This window comes from Thunnus maccoyii, chromosome 24 (assembly GCF_910596095.1).
Source record: "Thunnus maccoyii chromosome 24, fThuMac1.1, whole genome shotgun sequence".
Lineage (NCBI taxonomy): Eukaryota > Metazoa > Chordata > Actinopteri > Scombriformes > Scombridae > Thunnus > Thunnus maccoyii.
This window is the reverse complement of record NC_056556.1, coordinates 6,108,299-6,133,427: the sequence shown is the minus strand read 5'-3', so window position 1 is coordinate 6,133,427 and position 25,129 is coordinate 6,108,299. Positions and strand designations below refer to the sequence as shown.

Genomic DNA, 25,129 nt, shown 5'->3' with positions numbered 1-25,129 from the left:
TTTCAATCTGGTTTCATGATTATTCAATAATTTCTTTCTCTTTCACTCACATACACAAATCTAGTAACATTTATATTTAATCATAATGACTCTCACACACACAAAAAGATGCAGAAATACAAATCTGGTTCCATGTTTATTAAATAAGGTGAGATCTGATGCTGCCTCTTTCTTCTTCACACACTCACATGCAGTACGTTCCTTATGGTGCCATGTTAATTCAAATCATGCATTATGATGCTGTTTCCTTTTACAACATGGACATCAACACACTTATTTTCATTTCTCTGTCACAAAGTCTCTCAAACACATACAGTACTGTGCAAATGTTTTAGGCACCCTAGATGTTTAGATTCTTATGCATTATGCAATACCATCAGGGAGGTGTCTGATCGGTCCCAAATTTATTCATGACATGACAATGACCCCAAGCATACAGCTAGAGTCATAAAGAACTATTTTCAGCAACAAGAAGAATGATGAGTCCTGCAACAGATAGTGTGGTATTGTCCCCACAGAGCCCTGATCTCAATATCATGGAGTCAATCTGGGATTACATGAAGAAGCACCTGAGACGGCCTAAATAATAAATCCACAGAAGAACATTTTTCTCCAAGATGGTTACAACAACCTACCTGCAAGTTACCATGAAAAACTGTGTTAAGGTGAACCGAGGAGAACTGCTGCTGTTTTAAAGGCAAAGCTGCTCACAACAAATATTGATTTCATTTAGGTTTCTGCTGTTTACTCAACTTTGTAAGGTGTTAATTGATAAATTAAAACAATTTATAGCAATATTTTTGTAAGCATTCTCACTTTACTTTTAGTGCCTAAAACTTTTGCACAGTACTGTATACACAAACTCAAATAGACCTCATCATTGTCGTAATTCAATTCATAAACGCACACATACACTCACAAAAAGATACTCATCATTCACTGTATTACATTACAGACCATAAACATGTTTAGCGTTGTCATAGTGAGTTAATTTGGGCTCCCTGTCTGTTAATATGTAACTGAATATTACATTTCAGTTACAGTTTTCATTGTGCAAGGAAATTGTAAATATAGTGTTGGTGTGTGTGTGGCTTTGCACATATACAGTACATGTTGCAACAGCTTATCAAATCCTGTGGAAAGAAAGAAATGCTCATACTGTACATAGTAGCCATGGTAGATAGCACAGCAATAAAACATCAGTGGATTAAAGGGAACAAAAAGAGAAACAGATGGACCAGCATGGTCAGAGGAGAGAAATATGTACATTAATATCTTTTGAAATCACCCATTCATGTCAATATTAGTAAAGCATGAAATGAATTATTACTGTACATGAATGTGTGCATTATTAACGTCAGCCATGTGACTTTTAGCATGAAACACATTTGCATTCTCTGTTAGAATATGAAGGGAACCCAGATGGATTATGTAGAAATTCTGATATATTTTGAAACATTTAATTTACTATTTTATCAGGCCATATGGGATCCAAAGATACTGAAAACATAATTGTAAAAAAGGCCATGTAGCTGTTCATATTTCCCCGTGATATCTCCTGTGTCTGATTATGCTCTGTACGCATGAGCTCAGTGTGCCCGCACTGCGCGTGCACGCGAACGCAGCAGTGAGTGAGACCTGCAGGTGACGTCAGAGCTGATCCTACCTCGGGTCACGGTGACGTCTAACGGACATTTCTCTGAGTGTGTGCGTCAACGTGAGTTTAATATTCGCTCATGTTTATGTTACACGCAGTTAGTGTTTATATTTAGCCACGAGTGTATTTTAGAGAGTTAGTTGTGGTTTTTCTGTTTACATGACGTGATTCAGAGTTAGCTGCTAGCTTGTAATAGTCTGAGTTGTGTAACTGTATTCAGACTATCATTTCAGTGCATTTCTGTCATTATTTTTATATTTTTATATCCTTATACACTGAATGCTTGTTTATTAGTAACTGTTACAGTGACTCATTCATATGTTGTGCAGTTTGCTAATTCACTGTTTGCTAATATTTTATGATATTAGCTAATATTTTATTTATATTTACTAGCTTATTACACAAACATTACCAGCCTTTATCTCTGTATGTTACCTGTTATCTGGGCAGATGTCTGTCTAGTTTAGGTTGATATGCTAGATTTTCGATCGCTAATCAGTCTGTACTGTGTGTTTATTGTTACAGAATCACACACCTTTAGATAAACAGCCTAAACCTTAGACCTGGACTCTGCATCTCCTTTTTTCCACACTCTCACCTGAACACCACAAAATTAATGTTCTGATCAGACACCCTGGAGTGATTCCTGCCACACCCATAGATCTGTCCACATCCTCTCACACAATAATACTGTAGAATAATACATTCACAGTCTACAGCACACAAGAGGCAATTTCTCTCCAAATTAAATGATTAGATCTCATTTTCAAAACAGGAAACAGTTAAGCCGCTTGGGCAGCATACCAGTGCTGGTAAAATTTAAAATAGAAGTATTTTATTGTTCTGGGATATTTGTGGATATTTGTGTGTTTCAGGGATGGGTCAGCTGCTGGTGTGGGAGTGGCAGAGCGAGTTGTACGTCTTCAAGCAGCAGGGACACTTTAACAACGTGGCCTCGCTGGCTTACTCACCTGATGGACAGTACATCGTAACAGGAGGCAACGATGGCTAAGTGAGTGCTCCACATCTTCCAAATGCAGCATTTTTCTCAATTTATATGCAGTTGTTGAAAAAAGGGAGAAATAATATAATGATTGTAAGAGCTTGGAAAAAAAAGAAATAAAAATACAAGTCTAGAAATAAATGATTGTTTCATTTCGTTTTACATATATCCACACTTTTTTGTTGTTGTTAAGAAGCTCTCATTACATTCTTGTGGAATAAAAACCACAAGACGTAAGTTACATGAAGAATATTTCAAGGTAGGTCACAGTTTTTTTCCTCAGCTTCAATAATAAACCAAATTGAAACCTGGAAAAGGAAAAGTTAGTTTGTTGCAAGGCTAAAATGAGCATGAAAAACACCAGGACTCATGTAAAAATGTCAAAAAATCAAAATAAATGACTTAATTTCCATTGTGTTTGAATCTGTAAGGATGAAAACTCTCAAACAGGAATAGAGAAATGTTTCAGTCAGTCTTGTCTTTTGACAGACAGTTATGTATTTTTTGCATCTACACTGATGTCATAGATGATTCAACATTTTAATTTTCATGTAACCTCACCAGACTTTAAATTGCTTTCATTGTATTTCAAAACCAAAAAAAAACAACCCTGTGCTTTGATTTCAGCGTGTTTGTATCTGACATCAAACTGTGGTTTCATTTCCGCAGGTCAAAGTGTGGAACACCAACAGCGGCCTTTGCTTCGTCACCTTCACAGAGCACACCAACAGCGTCACCAACGTCACCTTCACCTTCAGCGGCTTTGTCATCGTCAACGCTTCTCTGGACGGGACGGTCCGAGCGTTCGACCTGCACAGGTGAACTTACAGTGAAGCTGGTTCGCTTCCAAAGTTTGATAGAGATGGAGAATGAGCATGAGGATGTAATATATGAATCTGTAACTTAGCAGTATATGTATGAAGGAGTTTGTGTGTGCATATATTCATTACAGATACCGAAACTTCTGGACGTTCACGTTGCTTCGTCCTGCGCAGTTCTCCTCCCTCGCAGTAGATGTCAGTGGAGAGCTGGTGAGCGCAGGAGCCCAGGATTCCTTTGAGATCTTCCTCTGGTCCATGCAGACAGGCAGACTGCTGGAGGTAGGCACATAATGGAGGTAGACATTTTTTTCAGTGAAATGTAATAAAAAAAACTTGGCTTCGGTATAAATATGTTCTTATTGACCTCGTCTCCTTCCTCCCTGTGGGTGACTAGGTCCTTGGGGGCCATGAGGGTCCAGTCAGCTGCCTGTGCTTCAGTCCAGTCCAGTCCAGTCCATCTTGGCCAGAGCCTTGTGGGATCGCACCATCCGGCTGTGGGACATGATGGACAGCTGGCAGGTCAAGGAAACACTTCCCCTAACCTCTGATGGTAAATAATGATTGGTAGAAGCACATGGATTTGTAAAGATTTAAATTATTCTTTAAAGTGGTTATAAACATTTTTTTTTCTCAGGTTTTGTTTGATTCCTGTGCATTTGTAGAAAATTTCTAAAAGTATCCAAACTTATTTTGAGAATTTCAAGGCTCTTTATGTTTTGAAATAATTAACACAAAGACTCAAGCTATTCAGAATAATGTGGAGTAACTCTGCTTAACGTGACCAAACACACACTTCTTTCCATGTTTTTCTCAGGCCTGTCAGTGACTTACCGCCCTGACGGTCAAGAGTTGGCCGTGGCCACTCTGAACGGTGAGATCTCTTTCTGGAACCCTCACACAGCCACACAAAGCGGCTCGGTGGCTGGACGCCACGACCTGCAGATGGGCCGCAAAGAGACCGATAAAATCACAGCCAAGCAGTCGGCCAAGGGCAAGTGAGTGGGCAGGATCACACCCTCTGTCTGCAGTTCTCTCATAGTTTATTTCCTCTGGTCCAAACCATAGAGGAAATGTTTCATTTGCAGGATTTATGATTCAGGTTATGTGTCATCTTTGCTGTCTATCAGGTCCTTCACGTCGCTGTGCTACTCTGCGGACGGGGAGTCTATTTTGGCAGGAGGCCAGTCCAAGTTTGTCTGCATCTACAACGTCAAGGAGCAGATGCTCATGAAGAAGTTTGAGATCTCTTGCAACCTGTCCTTCGATGCCATGGAGGTAAGACCTCACATTCAGCTCAGCCACAGTTTTTAGAGCAATGCATCATGAAATCTGAAACTTTGTTCAGTTAGAAGGACTTGTTAGTGCTTTCAAATGTAGAAATAGATAGTATCCTGGTAAAAAAAAAAATGTAATTTAAAAAGATAGAAGAATATTTTTCAGTTGCAAATGTACATGACCAGAGACTGTGGTCCTGTTTTGCCTTCAGGAGTTCCTGGACCGACAGCGTCAACATCAGCCTCCCTGGAGTCAGGAGAGGTGCGAAGTGTCCTTTAACAGTCAGACGAGCTTTCATAAAGAAAAACAATCATTATCTTTATTATAAGTATCATTATTATTATTATCTTTTTCACCCAACAGCAGTGGTTTATTTCTTAGTCACTTTGGTTTTTCTCCTTAAATAGACATATTTTCAACAAAGTGTTCAATTAAAGACACTTTGTTGTTGCTTAAGGTCTTCAGATCGTGTTCCCTCAATCTCTGATGTTGCATCACTTCACTCCCTGTGCTCACTGTTGTTTTCTCTCTGTGTGTCTCTTTGAAGGTGATATGAGTTCCCGACACTTCAAGCCAGACATCAGAGTCAGCTCGCTGCGTTTCTCCCCTACTGGTAGGTAACAGAATTACAAGTGAGAGGTTTTTTTTTTCCTCATGCAGAGAAGTTGGCATCACCAAGTGTTTTGAACAAATATTCACGAGTAAAATCTGACCGAGGAGAAAAAAATGATATGTTATAAAATTAGATGGCTTTCCTTACAGTTTTGGAAATGTTTGTTAGTTCTGAACATTTTAATTCAGCAAAAACAGTCCAAATATTTTAATTTTTGGCCTGGTCACCCATCATACTTCTAGGTACAATCATAAAATTGCCTAGCAGCTCTCACAATAAAACATAATGTGCATCAACAAAAATCTTCAAATATGGTCTAAAATTAAGTTGAAGAAGCTCAGGAATTTAGATGAGGGGGGAAACTAAAGGATTTGTAAACATCAAGGAAATAAAAACACATACTGTTCACATTACACACTTAAAATTTAATTTATTTTCACGTTAAGAAGACGATGGAGCCTTTGAGGGGAATGTCTGCTGTCAGCTGGTAAATAAAGTAGTTCCCTCTTCCTTCTCTCAGGTCGTAGCTGGGCCGCCACCACCACCGAGGGCCTGCTGGTCTACTCCCTTGATGGATCTCTAGTCTTTGACCCCTATGACCTCGACCTTGACGTGACGCCGGCCAGCATACGCAAGCAGCTGCGGCTCCAGGATTGGGCGTCGGCCATCGTTCTGGCGTTCAGACTCAATGAAAAAGCCCTCAAGCAGGAAGTGCTGGAAACGGTGCCGCATGATCAGAGTGAGTGACCATCTTTCCCACAACGCAGCGCCTCCTGGTGTCGTAGTTAAATGTAAAATAATGTTACTGTGTATTTGAAGCTGAAAATCCTTGTACAATATGGATTGGGGGTGTGTGTGTGTGTGTTTTCCAGTCCGAGTGGTTTGTGGTTCTCTTCCGGACATTTACGTTGAGAAGTTGCTGGGCTTTGTGGCGGCGTGCTTGGAGAAGTCAGGTCACCTGCAGTTCTACATGACCTGGGCCCAGAGCCTGCTCATGCTGCACGGACAGAAACTCAAGAACAGGTCCGTTTCCAGTCCTTTATTAGTTTTTATTCATCTGTTTTAAATTATAATGTGGCACAAGATCTTTGGCACAAGATTTTAAGTAAACTTGATTGATTGATTGAAAAAGGGAGGCGATAGCATTCTTTGTCCTTCAAAGTATCCCAAGAGGTGCTGATTGTATTTTTTTAAAAATATTTAAAACAATGTTACTAGTTTAAATCCCAACACACACTCCATAAGACAAATTTTATTTAACATTGGCTATTGATGTTCCCTTGAGCATGACACTGAACTCAGCAACTACTGGATGACTTGGAGAAGGAAGAGATTTGAAGTCTCTCTCCCCTCAGGGTCATGTGATTTCTTGTAAGTTGCAGAAGTGAAACTAAATTCAACGGAGCAGGTGGATAAAATGGCGTCTGACGCGGGGTGAGTGTTAATGAAATATTCTTATTTTACCATGAAAGTCATTTTCCTACCTGAGGACTGTAGAGGGGAAAAGAGTTAGAATGAACTTCTATGGATATAAAGAGAGGAAATAAAATGGGTAGATAACTTGTTTGCGTGGTATTTCCGGTGTTGTGTCGAACTCTTTCTCACGTAGCCCTCGCTGAAAGAACAGGAAGTTTTTGCCGTTCTGTTGTCGGCAAATTAAGCCGTTATAATTTCTTCTAAATGCAGTCCATTTGTTCACAATATAGGTAGCAACCTTGCTCCGGAGGATGAGAAAAAAACGATGTTAAGTTTTTTTTATTTGCTCGAAATTATTTCGCTATTCGGTAGTGGTGGTGTTCAAGTTTGCTTTCTGTTGAAGTGTAAAATGTTCTAAAACTGGTGTAAATTATTGTTGGCCGTTCAAGTTTATACAGAAATTATGAATGTTGCATCATTATATAGACTTTCTCTTCAGCGACCTCAACTCTGACTGACTTCCAGCGTCCCTGCATCAGACTTTATGATCCAACCATAAAGATTTATAAAGTCTGTTAATATTTGACTATTGTTCCGGGTTTTTTGTTTCAAAGTTCAGAGCTGCTGTTCAGTTATCAGATTTCCTTAAAGAACACTTCAGGTTAAAGATGAATACAGAGAGTTGAGACTGTTTGTGAATCAACAGACCTTAAAAACCTCCTGCTGTGAGTTACATGTTTGTTCTTCTTCTGGTTGGTTTCCTGGTTGAAGCTGCTGATTAATTTCACCTTCATTCATCATCTTGATTCAGATTATTTTCAGCATCTAAAGGTAACGTAACCAACAGTTTTCACCATGTTTGTGTCTGCAGGTGTTGAAAATGATCTGATAACAGTAGAGATGGTCGTTATAGTGATGAGTTATGTTGCTTTGTTGACTGCACTGGTGGAATGAAATAAGAGTATTTATCAATACTCTTAATGGTTCTTTTTCATTACCAAAGAATTGGGGATTTTTGAATTATTAAAGAGAGAATAAATTTAGAACAGTCGCCAAAGTCACTATATAAATCCAACAATATCTCACTTTAAAGAAATAAAAAAATGTCAGTAAAATAAATAATATTCCTGACATTAAAATACTGCGTGAACTTTAAAAAGAATGAAGAACACAGACATCAGTCAGTATCTTCATCCTGTCCTCCTCCTCCTCCTCCCTCTGCTGCTGGTTGAGAGGAGGGGCTGTTTCAGCCAGTAGCTAAATTTACAGGAATTTAACACATTTTAATACACGATAATAACTAAGCTAAACACAAACACCGACAAATAGAGCAGAGGAGAGGACAGAGAAGCTAGAGCGACCATAAATGACATCAAACCGTGATAGACACTCAGCAGTTTCCCGATGACACAGGAGGCGTTCAGGTACAGTGTTGAGCGTAGGTCACCTGTGTTTTCGAAGCGCTCAGAGCCCAAAACAAATTTCTATGTGGTTATGCAGGTAAAAACCAAGGGAAAAAAGACTTGACAGCACTGTGAAAAAACATAAGAAACCCCTGAAGTCTAATGATGAAATTGTGAAAATGTGTATTCGAATGTAGGACGAAACTGGCATTAAAACAGACAAACGCCCCCAAGAACAGCTCAATGTTTATGAATAGAATAAACAAAGTGTGTGAAAGAGGAGGGGTTGTTAATTACGAGCGACATCATCAGAACCATGAATAAAGTACTTAATATGATATGAGATGAAACGCTGATACCAAGTACCTGCAGAAAACTTCTGTTTTAGGAACAGCAAAAAGTCATATTCAACCAAGTGAAAATGTAAACGAGCCTGTAATCATACAACAGAATAAGAAGATGTAGAAACACTAGAAATCATTTCAAAGATTAAAAGTAGGCTAAGTTTTATCCTCACAACACATTTGATAAGACAAATTTTATTTAACATTTACTATTGATGTTCCCTTGAGGATGACACTGAACTCAGCAACTCAGTGTGAAGACCTGTCCTAGACTAACAAATGAAGGCAAAATTCAAAAGAAAAAAGTTATATAACACTGCAAGTTCTGGTAAATTACATGGTAATGACTGGAAGTTACACTCCAAACTGTATTATAAAGGGTTACCTGAAGTACTAACATTTTGACCAAAACCTATTTTAATTGAACCTGTTTAACCCAAAAGAGATCCTCATAAACATGTTTATGACACACACACACACACACACACACACACACACACACACACACATTGACAGAGTCGTGTGATTTATTGTAGGTGGCAGTACTGGAACTGAAAGTCTTCAACGGAGCAGAGCAGATGGATAAAAACTGACGTCTGACGCAGGGTGAGTGTTAATAAAACATTCTTATTTTACTATGAAAGTCTCAAATTCCTCCCTGAAGACTGTAGAGGGGAGAAGAGTTAGAATGAACTTGTGTGGATATAAAGAGAGGAAATAAAACGGGGAGTTAATAATTTGTTTGAATAATTTGTTTCTCTTGAATCTTGCTTTCTAATCTCACAGTCAGTGTTACTGGTTTACCTCTCAGACTGACTGAAGTCCACAAGATGAGTGCTCGTGTGGAGGAAGAGGAGGACAGAGCAGAGCCTCCAGTATCCAACGTTCTGTCTATGAAGAGTGACCGGTACAACGATCATTTTACGACCTTCAGTAATGAACCTGGACCCTCAAGCACAAAGTAAGAGAGCTGCTACCAACTCATTTATATGACTCATTAGGGCCCTGGCACTGAAAGTGTGAGGAACCTGTTGTTTTTGTAGAGATTATTAGGTCAGAGTGGTGCGATGGCCTATTGTATCTGAAGCAATTCTTCTTCTTCTCTGTAATGAATCACATTTTTGAGGGTTAAAGGTGCTCGAAAACTCACAAAACTTTGCACATGCATCAGAAGTGAGGGGAAATTATATCTTTTATAGTGATTTGGCTCGGGCGTTGCCAGTAGGCTCCAAAGCACAATACTTTTATACTCAGAAGTCAAACTTTTTTGGCGTCATTCACCACAACTTTCATAGGAATGAACAGGACCCCGCCTCCGACGCTGTATCCAGTTCTCTTTATACATCCATACATGAAGCCAAAAAAGTTCAACTTCCAGTTATAAAATTACTCAGATCTTCCGCATCTGTGAGGCCCATAGAGCATATGCACCAGAGACTTCTGCCGGCCTAGCTCGTTACTTCCAGTTTAGCCTTTTCCTATGATTGTGTGTAGGAAAAATGCTTTTTGCGCCAATGGGCAACACGTGACGGACCTGGAAGTTGTAATTACATGGTTCGGCTGCTATGTCAAATTTGCTTCAAATCCCAGTGCTGTTCCTGGAGTCTTGGGGTCAAGGTACTCAAAAATCATTCATCGGTCATTGCTGCTTGCAGCTTTAATTTTAATAACCTCTGCCAATGACATTATTTTTCTGTCCCCAGTGGTTGATTTTGTGTTTGTATATTAAAAATTATTCATTCAAATAATTTGTCCCATCTTCCCCTTAGTATCTGTGTTAGCTGTCAGTCATTTAGAAAAGCTGTGATCTAATCTGCGACTTATTATCTGCAGGAGCAGCAGTTTGTGTGTTTAGAGCTCCTTCAATGGCTTTGGATCCATGTTCGAACTAGTAAATATTTCAATTTGATATCGCAGTTGGGCTTAGGTGTGGCAGGTTGGCTCTATAACATTCCCTAATTACTTTTAGCATTTAAGAGCTGCTAGGGGTGCTTGAAAACTCACAAAACTTTTCACATGCATTAAAAGGGGCAACATTTGATATCTGATATGGATCTTGGGCTTGGGTGTGGCAAAATAGCTCAAGGGTGCCCCCTAGAAAATGTTAAAGTCAGAACCCCAACCTTTAAATTTGATGTAGATGTAAGAAACTTGGTAGGCAGATGTAACATCTTCAGATTGAAAAAAAAAAGCCTCTCGGACACATACCCTAAGTCCAACAGGAAGTCAGCCACTTTGAATTTACTGTGCCTTTTTTTTTTGCAAAGTGAAGCCAATTATAAGTGTTGTATTTTAACAAATTCCTCCCAGAGAATTAACCAGAGCAACTTCAAATTTGGTAGGTGACCTGTAACGACTTTTGTGATGCTAAATTGCAAAGCTTTTGACTTTGAGTTAGTATCTTTGTCAGCTGTCAGTCATTTAGAAAAGCTGTGATCTAATCTGCGACTTATTATCTGCAGGAGCAGCAGTTTGTGTGTTTAGAGCTCCTTCAATGGCTTTGTTATCAGAGAATTTATCAAGGATTCACATGATATGAATAAAAACATCTTGGTGGTGTTACAGAGGTCAGACAGACCACAGACAGAGAGCAGAGTCTCCAGCATGGGACTGTCTGTCTATGAAGAGTGACCAGTCCAACCGTCAACCTCCGACCTTCAGTAATGAACCTGGACCCTCAGACACAAAGTAAGAGACTGTTTCTGCTGTAAACTGATTGACTAATGGCTAAATGTATTGCTGCATTAATGATCTACTTGTGTAGCACCACCTACTCCATAGCGCCCTCAAACACAGAGCCATGTTGGAATAAATCTGCTTTGATGTTCATGAAATTTGGTGGGATCATTGTCCTCATCATTCAGGACATAATTACGTTTTTTTTCTGCCCGGCAGGAAGTCAGCCATTTTGGATTTCTTGCATCAATTTTCACTTTACAAACACAGGTTTGAGGCCTTTAGAATGCACAAAAAGTCAAGAAACTTTGGATCCATGTTCGAACTAGTAAATATTTCAATTTGATATCGCAGTTGGGCTAAGGTGTGGCAGGTTGGCTCTATAGCATTCCCTAATTACTTTTAGCATTTAAGAGCTGCTAGGGGTGCTTGAAAACTCACAAAACTTTTCACATGCATTAAAAGGGGCAACATTTGATATCTGATATGGATCTTGGACTTGGGTGTGGCAAAATAGCTCAAGGGTGCCCCCTAGAAAATGTTAAAGTCAGAACCCCAACCTTTAAATTTGATGTAGATGTAAGAAACTTGGTAGGCAGATGTAACATCTTCAGATTGAAAAAAAAGCCTCTCGGACACATACCCTAAGTCCAACAGGAAGTCAGCCACTTTGAATTTACTGTGCCTTTTTTTTTGCAAAGTGAAGCCAATTATAAGTGTTGTATTTTAACAAATTCCTCCCAGAGAATTAACCAGAGCAACTTCAAATTTGGTAGGTGACCTGTAACGACTTTTGTGATGCTAAATTGCAAAGCTTTTGACTTTGAGTTAGTATCTTTGTCAGCTGTCAGTCATTTAGAAAAGCTGTGATCTAATCTGCGACTTATTATCTGCAGGAGCAGCAGTTTGTGTGTTTAGAGTTCCTTCAATGGCTTTGTTATCAGAGAATTTATCAAGGATTCACATGATATGAATAAAAACATCTTGGTGGTGTTACAGAGGTCAGACAGACCACAGACAGAGAGCAGAGTCTCCAGCATGGGACTGTCTGTCTATGAAGAGTGACCAGTCCAACCGTCAACCTCCGACCTTCAGTAATGAACCTGGACCCTCAGACACAAAGTAAGAGACTGTTTCTGCTGTAAACTGATTGACTAATGGCTAAATGTATTGCTGCATTAATGATCCACTTGTGTAGCACCGCCTACTCCATAGCGCCCTCAAACACAGAGCCATGTTGGAATAAATCTGCTTTGATGTTCATGAAATTTGGTGGGATCATTGTCCTCATCATTCAGGACATAATTAAGTTTTTTTTTCTGCCCGGCAGGAAGTCAGCCATTTTGGATTTCTTGCATCAATTTTCAGTTTACAAACACAGGTTTGAGGCCTTTAGAATGCACAAAAAGTCAAGAAACTTTGGATCCATGTTCGAACTAGTAAATATTTCAATTTGATATCGTAGTTGGGCTTAGGTGTGGCAGGTTGGCTCTATAGCATTCCCTAATTACGTTTAGCATTTAAGAGCTGCTAGGGGTGCTTGAAAACTCACAAAACTTTTCACATGCATTAAAAGGGGCAACATTTGATATCTGATATGGATCTTGGACTTGGGTGTGGCAAAATAGCTCAAGGGTGCCCCCCAGAAAATGTTAAAGTCAGAACCCCAACCTTTAAATTTGATGTAGATGTAAGAAACTTGGTAGGCAGATGTAACATCTTCAGATTGAAAAAAAAAGCCTCTCGGACACATACCCTAAGTCCAACAGGAAGTCAGCCACTTTGAATTTACTGTGCCTTTTTTTTTTGCAAAGTGAAGCCAATTATAAGTGTTGTATTTTAACAAATTCCTCCCAGAGAATTAACCAGAGCAACTTCAAATTTGGTAGGTGACCTGTAACGACTTTTGTGATGCTAAATTGCAAAGCTTTTGACTTTGAGTTCGTATCTGTGTCAGCTGTCAGTCATTTAGAAAAGCTGTGATCTAATCTGCGACTTATTATCTGCAGGAGCAGCAGTTTGTGTGTTTAGAGTTCCTTCAATGGCTTTGTCATCAGAGAATTTATCAAGGATTCACATGATATGAATAAAAACATCTTGGTGGTGTTACAGAGGTCAGACAGACCACAGACAGAGAGCAGAGTCTCCAGCATGGGACTGTCTGTCTATGAAGAGTGACCGGTCCCACCGTCCTCCTCTGAACTTCAGTAATGAACCTGGACCCTCAGACACAAAGTAAGAGACTGTTTCTGCTGTAAACTGACCTGATGGAACATGATTCAGTGAGGATGAAGACAAGCTGCTCTGCTACAATATTTCTATTCATGATGCAGAAACTACAGATAGTATTTCTGTAGCAACCCTCCATGTCAGAATTTACATTTCAAAAAGATATTCATACATCTTTGCCCCAACGTTGAAGTCACTGTCACTGAAAGGATGTGTTTCAAATGTGTAATTCATTTTCTCACGTTTTACTCAAAGTATGTAATTCAACGCACTCAACTCACAATCAAAAAGCCGGGTGCTAAATCCTTAGAATATTGACATTGAATAAAGAAGGGGATTAGGACAGCACACCTAGTCTACTGATTTTAAATTTGAATTGCCACTTAGACATTTCGGGACAGGTGCCCTTCCTCAGTGTGTATGCTGGCAATCAACACAATCCACAACAGGTGAGCTTATTATAGACATCCACAACTGACACATCAGGTTCATCCAAACAGAGGGAGCTACACATATGAGTCATAACATAATAAACAAAATAAACAAAAAAGCAAAAACGACTTATGTCCAGTTCGTAAAAAGACAAATAAAAAGACAAGGAAATAATCAAATAAGAATCAAATCTCATTCATGTGGCACATCATAGAGAATTATATACAGATCATACAAAGAAAATATCTTAAGTTCATAAAAGGAAAATGAAATCTCCTACTCAATCCATTGAGAGTCAAGGCATTTAGAGAGTGTGTCCGATATGTCTCCTTCTACAGAAGAACTCTGTCCCTGTAGCCATCTCTCCTTGGCATATTCACAATTTCTAAGAGCATAGAGTTATGACATCTCATAGAACTCAAATAAACCAAAACGAAACCAAATTCTGTTCAGTTCATGAGAGACAAATAAAAATACTACTACTACTACCACCGATAATAATAATAATAATAATGATAAATAAATAAATAAATAATAAAAAAAAAAATAAAGTGAATTAAACAAATAAAATGAATAAAGTAAAATAAAATAGAAAAAAAATAAACTGAAATGCAAACACCTCAATCAAGTAGCAGATTCTTCACTAGAAAACAGGAAAATGAAATCTGTTCATTCAACCCCTCAAGAATGAGGATATTCGGGGAGTGTATCCAGTACGTCTCCCTCTGTAGAAGGATTCTGTCTCTGCCACCTCTCCGTGGCATATTCACAGTTTCAATGCTCATGTAATGTAAGTCTGACAAACTATGGTTATGGCTGTTAAAATGCCTAGCCATAGATGATATATCGTCATGATTGTGGATGGAACACTTATGCTCACAGATCCTAGTTTTGAACTCTCGTTTTGTTTTACCAACGTAATATAAATTTCATGGACATCTTAACAAATAAACAACATATTTGGTATTGCATGTAATCCTGCCTTTAACCTTAATCTCCACACCAGATTTCAGGTGGGTGAAATAATTACCCTGAATAATAGCATAACAGTGTACACAATTATGACAAGGAAAGTTACCACTGGGAATCTGAGACAAAAAGTGCATGTAACTCTTAGGTAGATCAGACTTCACCAAGAGGTCGCGTAAGTTGGAGGACCTCTTATAAAAGTATTGATGGAATTTGAAATGCACTCGCAATATGGGGGTTGCTCTCCAAAAATATGCCAATGTTCACTCACTACTTTTTGGAGTGACTTAAAGATAGAATTGAATGTAGACACTAGTGCCAAGCCCCGAGAAGAGATCCCTCCCTTGGTTTAAGTAGCTCTGATCGCTGAACTAGGCGTACCCTCTTAAGATACTAATCCAATAACGTCTCTCCATAACCCCTACACACTTAAAATTATCACATAAGACTTTAGCATGTGACTCAAATGAATCCTCCGATTTACAGATGCGTCTAATCCCCAATAATTGACTGTAAGGTAAACTTCTCGGTTTTCTTTTTATATACTGCCGTGTGTATAGAGGTTCCCACTTTTTTTCACCAAAACATCCTAAAAAGAGATACATCCAACATCAAAACACAATGTTAAGTTAATAGATTCCTTCCTTGAGTTCATGTATGCATGGAATTCTTTCAAGTCATTAGCACTACCACTCCAAATGAAAAATTAATCATCTATATATTCTCCAATTTTAATTAATTTAGAATGGGGATTATTATTATGAATAAAATCTAACTTAAATTTCCTCTTAAACAGACTTGCATAATACGGAGCCACCAGTGAGCCCATAGCTGAGCCCTGATGTTGGAGATAATATTGGTCCTGAAACTTAAAATAATTCTTTGTCAATACTTCCCTGGTTAAAGATAACAAAAACTCCATTGAGGGATCCAATTCAGTTCTGAGATTCAAAAAATAACTCAGAGCTTCCAGGCTGTCCTTGTGAGGTATACTGGGATACAAACTAGAGACAGCCATCTCTTTTTTGGATGTTTTGGTGAAAAAAGTAGTAAGTTAGTTTGTGAGTTAGATTTTATTTATAATCATAATCCCTATTCTAAGTTAATTAAAATGGGAGATATATAAATGGTTTATATTTCATTATTTTTCTAATTCCCTACTTTACTCAAAATATACCTCAGGTCTGCTGTTATAAGCTACCAGATGTCCCGTTGAATGCATATCATAATAGTGCAACATGTGGTGAAAAGGTTATTTGTAGAAATGCTTTGCTCACCTTGATAATGTGTGTTGGATTTTTCTCTTCAGCTAACTGCTTATATAAAATATAGTGAAGAAAATTAAGCTCAAAGGTCTACTTACTAATCTTTTGGAGCTTGCAGTTGAAAGCTCTGAATCATCAGTAAGTGGACCTTACTAATGCATGTCACACACTGTTACATGCTGTGTGTTTCAGACTGCTGGTCTACCACAAGTTTTAGACCACTTCTAACCTCAGTTCAAACCTAACTAACCCAAGATAAGCTGCCCAAAGGGACTGTAAAGCAGTAAAGGACATAATCATCTCTCTTTAATGGAAGGCTTTTACAGCGAAGCAGCTGCAGGAAGTGTCGAGTTTGTGTTAACAGCAAACTACAAGCAGATCACTAAATGTTAAGTAAGACAGCCAGATAAGATTGTTTTTAAAGATTGTTTTCAGCAGAGAGACAAATGAATCTCTTTATGTCAGTTTACAAGACTTAAATATGTATTTATGAAAACAGGAGAGTTTGAATAAAATTAATAATTATTGTCAGAGAAGAAGCTACACTTTTAATGTTCTCTGTGACTGTCTGAGCTTTTAGACAGTGTTTGCCAAATCTTAATATTTTTCAACAACAATCAATGAAGCATATTAGTGATAAAGAAATGTCTTTATAGAGAGAGGATGAGGAAGAGGAGGAGTGGTGTTTCTGTGGTGGAGCAGCTGTCCTGCTGTTCTTTGTGTCAGGAGGACATCCTGAAGGATCCAGTCTCTACCAGCTGTGGACACTGGTTCTGCAGACAGTGCATCAACTCATACTGGGACCAGTCTGCTTCATCAGGAGACTTCTCCTGTCCTCAGTGTGGAAAAAGATCCAGGACAAGATCTGGACTGCAGACAGACAGTCAGACCATCACTGTACAAAGTAAGACTGATTGTTTTTGTGTTGGTGATAATGAATAATTGTCAGATGTTGAGTCTCACTTTTTTCTCTGTTTTAGTGAATGTTGCTCTCTGGGAGGTTTTACATGAACATAAGATCAGTCTGAGGAGGAGATGTGAATGTGTGACTGAAGGAACTGATGAAGCAGGAAGTGAAACCCTCCTCAACAGCATCTACACTGAGCTCTACATCACAGAGGGACAGAGTGAAGAGGTGAATACCCAACATGAAGTGAGGCAGCTTGAGACAGCTTCCAAGATGAAGATCCTCCATGACACTCCAATCAGGTGTCACGACATCTTTAAAGTCTTACCTGACCAACAGAGACACATCAGAGTCGTTATGACGAGTGGCGTCGCTGGTGTTGGAAAAACTTTCACAGTAAAGAAGTTTACTCTGGACTGGGCAGAGGGCTTGGAAAACCAAGATGTCAGTCTGGTGATTCTCTTTTCATTCAGGGAGCTGAACTTGATCAAAGATGAGCAGTACAGTCTTCTCATGCTGATCCATGATTTCCATCCAACATTGAAGAAGGTCACAGCAGAGAAGCTGGCTGTCTGTAAAGTTTTGTTCATCTTTGACGGCCTGGATGAAAGCAGACTGTCATTAGATTTCAAGAACAGGAAGGTCGTGTCTGATGTCACACAGAAGTCATCAGTCAACATGCTGTTGACAAACCTCTTCATGGGGAATCTACTTCCCTCGGCTCTCATCTGGATAACTTCCCGACCTGCAGCAGCCAATCAGATCCCTCCTACATGTGTTAACAGGGTAACAGAAGTACGAGGCTTCACTGACGCCCAAAAGGAGGAGTACTTCAGGAGGAGATTCAGCGATAAAGATCTCTTCAGCAAAATAATCTCACACATTAAGACATCCAGGAGCCTCCACATCATGTGTCACATCCCAGTCTTCTGCTGGATCACTGCTACAGTTCTGGAGCACATGTTGACTACAGACCAGAGAGGAGAGCTGCCCAAGACCCTGACTGACATGTACTCACACTTCCTGCTGGTTCAGACAAAGAGGAAGAAGCACAAGTATGATAAGGGACATGAGATGAGTCCACAGGAGCTGACAGAGGCTGACAGGGAAGTTCTTCTGAAGCTGGGGAGGCTGGCGTTTGAACATCTGAAGAAGGGAAACATCATATTCTACCAAGAAGACCTGGAGCAGTGTGGTCTTGATGTCACAGAGGCCTCGGTGTACTCAGGATTTTGTACAGAGATCCTCAAAACAGAGAGTGTGATCTTCCAGAAAACAGTCTACAGCTTTGTTCATCTGAGTGTTCAGGAGTTTCTGGCTGCAGTTTACATGTACCACTGTTACACCAGCAGCAACACAGAGGTACTGAAGGCCTTCCTGGGAAAAAAATATAGTCACTCATCCCTGGATGTCTTCCTGATGAAATCCATGGAAAAATCTCTCAGAAGTAAAAATGGCCATCTGGACCTGTTTGCTCGTTTCCTTCATGGCCTCTCTCTGGAGTCCAACCAGAGTCTCTTAGGAGGCCTGCTGGGTCAGAAAAAGACCAGTCCAGAAATCATCCAGAGAGCCATCAACAAACTGAAGAAGAAGAACATCTCTGTGTCTCCTGACAGAAGCATCAACATCTTCCACTGTCTGATGGAGATGAACGACCGCTCAGTACATCAGGAGATCCAAGAGTTCCTGAAGTCAGAGAACAGATCAAAGAAGAAACTCTCTGAGATCCACTGCTCAGCTCTGGCCTACATGCTGCAGATGTCAGAGGAGGTTCTGGATGAGTTGTACTTGAAGAAGTACAACACATCAGATAAGGGACGACTGAGACTGATCCCAGCTGTGAGGAACTGCAGAAAGGCTGTGTAAGTCTAGATGTGATTATCAACATTATAAATGAGTCACTGTCCAGCTGCTCAGTTCAAGAAGTTTTAGATACCTCCTGTTGCCTCTGTACCCAACTCTGAAGAGCCTATTTGGTCTCCAAACATTGTTCTCTTTGTACCTGTAACAAAGATAAACATTTTTAACATTTTAAATGTTTTACAGTGTTTAGAGTGATTGGGAAACAAAATATCAACATTATAAAGCCAATATTACATCAATCATATCAATATTACAGTAAAGTATAATGTAAATGTATGGTGCATGCTGTAAAGTGTGAATCACCTTAGAGATGCACCAATGTGGAATTTCAGGGCCAATGACAACAATTGATAATTATGTTTGTTGTGTCTGATACCAATACGATAACCAATATTATTTATCTTAAACCAATGTAGGTTATGTTTGTTTGTAAGTTACGCTGGCCTTGTGCAAACAGGCAGCAACACAGAGAGCAGAGGAGAGAAAGGCAAGAGAGGCAGGACTGTACAGACTAGTATAATCTACTCTAAAACCATGTCTGCTCTGTTACTCTCAGTCTGCTCCAGTACCAACACAAAACCTGACCTTAAAAAAAGTCCCTGTTCACAACCAGGTTTAGAATGATGTCTCTAGTCCACAGTCTCACTGTACTCACTGTAAAAAGGCTCTGCATTATTGGACACAATTATTGGCTGGAATTCAAATACCAAAACAATAACAATACAGTAGTTACATTTTCTCATTTCTTGATAAAATATCAGTCACTGACATATCATACATCCCTCCTTTACATACATGCAAATTGTAAAACTAACAAACTATTAAAGTGTGTTCAGCTTGTGTTACTGCTGCTTGTTGGCAAAATTGTAAACCAGTTATTCTCACAACAATTGTTCTTTGGTTGTAACCAAAACTTTGAGAGCAAGAAAATCTTTGTAGTTGATGTGTTTACACTTATGAACACAGTTATTCTGTTCAATTGTAAACAATGTTACATTTTACAGTTTATCCTTCACCTCCTAGTTTTAATACAAATCCAGCAGAAGAACTTCAGGACTTAAGGATTTGTGTTTTGACAGTCAGCGTTTTATCACAACAGACAGCATTTTACCATATACGCACTATATGGAGCTGCTGACCCCCACAACAAAATTTGTTTTGTCATCAAAATGCATAGTGTCTATATTTATGATAAAAGTGTTTGATTTTAACATATTTAAATGTAATATAATTTGTAATAACAGGCTTAAGGGCTTTGGACTCTCAGAGACTCACTGTGAAGTTGTGGCCTCAGCTCTGAAGTCCAACCCCTCCCATCTCAGAGAGCTTGACCTGAGTGAAAACTCCAACCTGAAGGACTCAGGATTGATTCTGTCTGCTGGACTGGAGAGTCCAAACTGTAGACTGGAGACTCTGAGGTCAGTTCACTGACTGTGTTTTCCTCTTGTACATCTTGTATGTACCCAGTTATTTAAATTCATAATAGAAGTTTCAGATTTAATTTGATTCATTTGTATTTCACAAATCACTAAAATGTTTAAAATCCAAAATGCCTGAACAGTTGGTTTCACTTTGAATTTAGTCTACCATCGAAAGGGTCTGATATTTGTAAGAAATTGTTGAAATTATTGGACAACTTTATGTTAGACCAATTTAATGGTTATAATTTTGTGTGTGAAACTCAAATCTATAAACCAAATGGGAAAAAGCTCAAGACTTTCATTGCATATTCATGAATAATATCTTTTATATTAAGCATTGATAACACACTATTTTGTAGGAATTTATACATAAAGTCTCTCTTACACACACTTTAATACTCTCATACAGGAGTACAGACAAAGAGAGCAAATCATATTTCCAAATACAGTTTGTATCTCAAGTCGTGTCTGAGCTGCTACACTTCAACATGTGCATGATGCTTCCTGGCAGAAAATGATGTTACTTTGTGTAGCTGCACCACCAGTTAAAAGGGAAGTCATGTGAAAGTCTGGTGTTTGGCACTGTTCACAGTCAGTCAGCGGTGATGATGAGAGTAAATCTAAACTTTAGCTCATAGTTCTGAGTGACAGAACAAACATCGGAATTCAACATGATGGAATAAAAACAGTAAGATTCATATTATTGTTGTTGAAAGTTCAATCAGTGAAAACGAGTCAGTGACAGTGAAAACATAAACGATGGACAGATAAATAATGGTTTGCTACAGATAGTAGTTGACCAGCTAACGTTAGCTTAGCGCTGGGCAAGTTCACGTTTATCCTACTAATTGCAAGTAAATAACACATTATTATTAAAAGAATGCAGATAGATGTTTAATTGTGTCCTGTAGGCTGTAGACCTAACTGTAGACCTAACTGTTGGCCTGTGCGCCCGGTGGGTGTATGAACAGGCTGAATATACTGTACATAACCACCTAATATATGTATATGAAGTAGCGTAATTTTTTTACCTTTTAATATTTATCTCATCACTCCTCGCACTCTTCACTTCTTTACACTATTATTTCAATCCTGTTTACAGTTCACAGAAACAGTTTCACCTGTATATAGTCATTCCTTGTGTATATTTCTGAAGATTGTTGTGTTGTTATTCTGTGTAAGAACATTGAGAGCCACTAAAGCAGAGTCAAATTGCTTGTATGTGTAAACATACTTGGCCAATAAAGATGATTCTGATTCAGATTTGTAGGATAAAGTTACGGGTTATTTACCATTGAAGGCTCCAGCAATTTTGATTAAGTGTTAATTAATTGTTAGGTTTGTCCAACACATCTAGTTTGATCTAATTAACCTCTTAAGCCCTAGGCCTCTGACTCAGGCCCCTGCTCGAAAATGGCATACTCATAATAAATACAGTATATCTCTGCAACTACAAGGTTTATATGAACACTTTTTATATCATAATAAAGGTAACACATGTGAGATTTGTGCAGAGGTGTAAGCATCAGTATAGATGTTACTGGGTCAGAGTAAATGAAGATGGAACATGGCATAAATGAAAGATTTCATTTCCACCTAAAAAAAAAAAAACAACTTAACAGTATTATAGTAAATATCCCCTTTGAAGTTATGCAATTGCAGTCCAAAACCTCTAGTAAACCATAAAACAACATGTGAACATTACCTGTCCCAAAAATGATGCTAAGAAGGTGAAGCAGAGCAAAGTTAGGGAAATTTTAGTGGAAAAAGAATTCCGAAATAGCTATTTGTAATTACATCAAATGTAATGTAATCCTAATGTAATCTGAGCAACGATCTCAGCTAACCTGAGCAGGCATCAATATCTCCGGAAACCATTGGTCGATTTGGACCATATTTGGACGGTTTAGGCCTCTAATCAAAGCTCACAAACTCCGCTATCGATTGCTTTTGACTGAATCTGTGTCAGTACTACAAATCAACCATTAGATGGAGACATAGACCGTGTGTTCGCATGGAAGGCTTAGACGATGGCCGACTTGACTCTGTCCTTCCTACCGGGAAAGTGGATACAGAAAGGCTGTAATCAACTCAAAATGACCCAGAGACATCCGAGTAGCCATTACTAGTGGTTTTATGCGGCTAGATGCAACTTTTGATTACAAAAACAGCAAAGGTAAGACACAATTTGTAGTTGTTAATGTAAAAACGGAAGTTTTTCTATATGTCGTCGACGTTTTTCCAGTGAGTTTTGGTCGGATAGTGATGGGAGTTATATTGCTGGAATCTGTGAAATCTCAGGATTCATTTGATGTGTGTGTGGATAGCGTGAAATGAAAGATAACAGGGGCGCTTTTTGTTACACGCCCACAGTCGCTTGGTGTTTGACTTGTGTTTCGTTTAGGTAGAAATGGTTACGCTAGCTTACTGGCCGAGCTTCTTCTGAACAAAACGGTACGTGGTGTGATTATGCTCTTCCGTGTTAAATGCCCTGTGACGCGTTTGCTTCTACGACGGCAGCGCTGCTCCCGCCGGCGGGGGCGCTCGGGCTGTCCTCTAGTGAAGCTGGAAGTTGTGCAGCTGTTTGCTGTGTTTAATGCTTTGGATATTGGCGGCCAGTTGTTGAATAGCAACAGACGGGAGCTCTGTAATTTCTAAATTAAGTCATTATTTGTGTTATTTATCATATCAAGTAACCTGGTGTTTGCTTATTTTTTTCTTTTAACTCCTAATGTAGTCTACTCTTATTTTGTGTCAAACATAGGTAATGGTAAATGGTAAAATGATGTTACTTTATGTACAGAACATAGTGTATAGTAGGTGTTTATCTACAGTATATAACTTGCAGCCTGCTCAGATATACAATAGTGAGTGAAATATTACACATTTTGTATTTTGGACTAAAATAAATGTATATAATTTGTTGGTACAGTGGACATTATAGTGTAACAATGTAAATGTGAAACAGGTTACCCCAATCTCCCCACAACAGACATCATCTGGTTAGTTTTATATAAAACAATCTGCAGACCTGATCTACATGATGGAGTGACGTGTGTTTACTGTAGCTAACGTTAGTCCAGCTGCTGGAAACAGCTGCTCAGCTGGACGGATGTCCCGGGGACGAAACAATACTGTTGCTGTGACTTTATCTGTCATTTACTGTCACCGCTAAAATGCATTTATACTCAGATCAGGGGAGTGTCGCTTAGACAGTTCATCACTTTTGTGTTGATTTTGTTGGAAGCATGTGTAATTAGAGTCCTGCTGTCTGACAGTCAGCTCTCAGCCTGCATTAACCGAGCAGCTGCTTCTGTTCAACATGTCAGTTTAGCGTTAGCATGAGCCTCAGATAGCTAAACCGCACAGCCGCCAGACAACAACTCTGTGGAGTTTTCACAGCTTTATGCTTCAGAGTTCAACCAGACGACACAGTGAGCAGATTGAGGCTCACTGCGAGTCTGCAACTGTTTTTCTTCGTCGGAAGGCAGGGAGGTGCGTTCGTTTTACAGTTTGTGCGGCCCTTACGGGCGGTCAGCAGAAACACCTGTAACTCAATCAGTTGAATTATTAATGGCAATTAACCCATAATCGATGAATCATTGACATCCCTAATTTATATCATCTATTTTTTCTATACCAGTAGGCTCAATTTGCAGCATAGCCAAGCCTATGTGAAATTTCTTAATAACCTAAACATGGATGAGGGTGGATGTGTTTTAAGGCACCACAGTTGAATAAGGACAAAATAATCCATGTTCTTCTATCAAAATGAAACTTAGTAATATACACTCTCATCCAATGTGTTTCTGTATTATAACCTTTAATTTTTATTATGAAATTATGCAAATTAGGCAAACTCATGTAATAAGTCAGAACAAATTTAATTATTTCAGGTGTGTCTTCCCTTAATCTTATGTGCATAATAATCATTAATTAATAAGAAAATATAAATGTACAGTGGGGGGAAATAAGTATTCAACACATCAACCTTTTTTCAGGAGACATATTTCCAGTGCAGCTATTAATATGAAATTAAGAGCAGACATTGGTATTAAATCAATAAGGCAACACAGAGACAAAGAGCTCTCCCAAAACCTTCACAACAAGATTGTTGAGCAACAGGAATGGCACAGGTTACTGACTGATTTCTCAACTCCTAAATGTTCCCATAAGCACCATTGGGACCATTATCTGCAAGTGGAAGCAGCTTCACTCCACCATCAACCGGCTACACACAGGAGCTCCTCACAAGATTGCTGACCAAGCAGTAAGAAAATGAGTCAGAAGAGTAGCCCAAGATCCAAGGACCAGTCAAAAAGAGCTCCATGATTATGTGTGAAGTGGTGCTGAAATCTCATAATTTTACATCTTCTGTTATTTGTTTAGCAGGCGTCAAGTAATATAGGTTTACAAATTACAGGTGAATAACATGACCTGGCTGCACCTTGAAAAAAATTTCACTGAAAAGGTTTTTTTTTTTTTTTTGCTGTAATCCCCGTGAGATTAATATGATGTAAAAGTTGTGGTGGCACTAAACTGCAGACATAAGGATGATGTTATGTTGATCCACACTGAGTATCTTACTATTAACGTCTATTTTCTTCTTCAGTGGTTTAATCTATTGACTGTATCAGAGCTGCAGATTTGAGACCTTAATATAAGATGAAAAAGCTGCACTGGCTAATTCACTGTTAAGTCACTGTGTGTTTATTGAAGTAGCAGCATGTTGTCATTAATATTAATGAAGCTCTTTTTCACTGTTTGTATTTGACAGTTTTTAACCTGCATCCTGTTGGGTTCAGGTGTTTGGAGTTTCCATTTTCTAAACTTGT

The 25,129-nt window shown here is 38.9% G+C and overlaps 1 protein-coding gene and 1 pseudogene across 7 annotated transcripts in view; both read left to right on the top strand.

Moving 5' to 3' along the window:
* Nucleotides 1-1,232: 1,232 nt before the first annotated feature.
* LOC121892421 overlaps nt 1,233-25,129 on the top strand; it is a 174,542-nt pseudogene continuing 150,645 nt past the window's right edge.
* The window catches only part of LOC121892195 (NACHT, LRR and PYD domains-containing protein 12-like), a 100,026-nt gene continuing 81,413 nt past the window's right edge, over nt 6,517-25,129 (top strand). For 2 of the 7 annotated variants that reach the window (XM_042405101.1, XM_042405096.1), the window contains exons 1-9: nt 6,517-6,803; nt 9,069-9,138; nt 9,319-9,493; nt 11,098-11,220; nt 12,208-12,330; nt 13,321-13,443; nt 16,760-17,007; nt 17,084-18,872; nt 20,118-20,291. In XM_042405101.1, coding sequence (XP_042261035.1) covers nt 9,363-9,493; nt 11,098-11,220; nt 12,208-12,330; nt 13,321-13,443; nt 16,760-17,007; nt 17,084-18,872; nt 20,118-20,291 — 2,711 coding nt within the window. In that variant the 5' untranslated portion in view covers nt 6,517-6,803; nt 9,069-9,138; nt 9,319-9,362. The remainder of the gene's footprint in view (nt 6,804-9,068; nt 9,139-9,318; nt 9,494-11,097; nt 11,221-12,207; nt 12,331-13,320; nt 13,444-16,759; nt 17,008-17,083; nt 18,873-20,117; nt 20,292-25,129) is intronic. The other 5 variants (XM_042405100.1, XM_042405099.1, XM_042405097.1 and 2 more) reach the window with 4 other exon arrangements.